A 1,090-nucleotide genomic window follows, 5' to 3' on the forward strand; every position below is an offset into this window, starting at 1 on the left:
TTTCAAGTGGTGCCGAAACCCGGGAACGTGTATGTGTGTTTTCAAGTGGTGCCGAAACCCGGGAACGTGTGTGTAACTGTGTGTAACTTTGTGAGTTGAGTGTGTGTTTAGACACTTTATTTTTTGGCGTGTATAACCCGAGGTGACAGCGGGGCGCCACTTTATTTTTTGGCGTGTATAACCCGAGGTGACGGCGGGGCGCCACTTTGTTTTTCGGCGTGTATAACCCGAGGTGACGGTGGGGCGCCACTTTATTTTTTGGCGTGTATAACCCGAGGTGACGGCGGGGCGCCACTTTATTTTTCGGCGTGTATAACCCGAGGTGACGGCGGGGCGCCACTTTGTTTTTCGGCGTGTATAACCCGAGGTGACGGCGGGGCGCCACTTTATTTTTCGGCGTGTATAACCCGAGGTGACGGCGGGGCGCCACTTTATTTTTCAGCGTGTAAAACCCGAGGTGACGGCGGGGCGCTGACCATGGATTCTGTAATTAAGGTATTGTTGCAATTCTGTAAAGATTACTGTGGCAAGAATATGCCTTCTAAGAAAGAGATCACTGCAGTACTCTCTCGCTTAGAAAGGGAAGGAGAAATAGATACTCCAGAGGATGTACTTAATCATCAGAAGTGGGATTCTCTCACATCTGCACTGGCGCGACATACGATGAGCGTTCAGAAGGCGGCAGAATTAAAAACCTGGGGATTGATTTTAGGGGCTGTACAGGCAGCCAGGGAGGAGGGAAAAGCAGCTAATGAGGTGCGAAAATTGTTAGGGCTTGATGAGGGAGCCCAGAGCACCTCTGGTGAGCCTGACGATCCGGGGGGGGGAAAAACGGAGGGGAGATCTGGCGGGGGAGATTTCGTTATCAGGTGCTCGGCAGAAGAACAGGACACCGCGCCCACGAAGATCGCACCCTCCGCGCCCCGTGCAAACCCTTTACCGAACAAAGAGCAAGATGAAGGTCCCTGGCATCTGGGATGGGATGAAACCACACCGCCGTACCCGAGCTGGCAGCTGGATCAACTTACATATCCTTCTCTGAAAAGGGTGGTAGTGAACCCCGCTGGGATAAAAACCTGTTCTGCTTGTT

At 52.5% G+C, this 1,090-nt stretch overlaps 1 protein-coding gene across 1 annotated transcript in view; it reads left to right on the plus strand.

Moving 5' to 3' along the window:
* The window catches only part of LOC110390262, a 6,400-nt gene continuing 5,316 nt past the window's right edge, over positions 7 to 1,090 (plus strand). Inside the window, exons 1-2 of the mRNA XM_021381516.1 lie at positions 7 to 142; positions 368 to 1,087. Coding sequence (XP_021237191.1) covers positions 478 to 1,087 — 610 coding nt within the window. The 5' untranslated portion in view covers positions 7 to 142; positions 368 to 477. The remainder of the gene's footprint in view (positions 143 to 367; positions 1,088 to 1,090) is intronic.

This window comes from Numida meleagris, chromosome Z, assembly GCF_002078875.1.
Source record: "Numida meleagris isolate 19003 breed g44 Domestic line chromosome Z, NumMel1.0, whole genome shotgun sequence".
Classification (NCBI taxonomy): Eukaryota; Metazoa; Chordata; class Aves; order Galliformes; family Numididae; genus Numida; species Numida meleagris.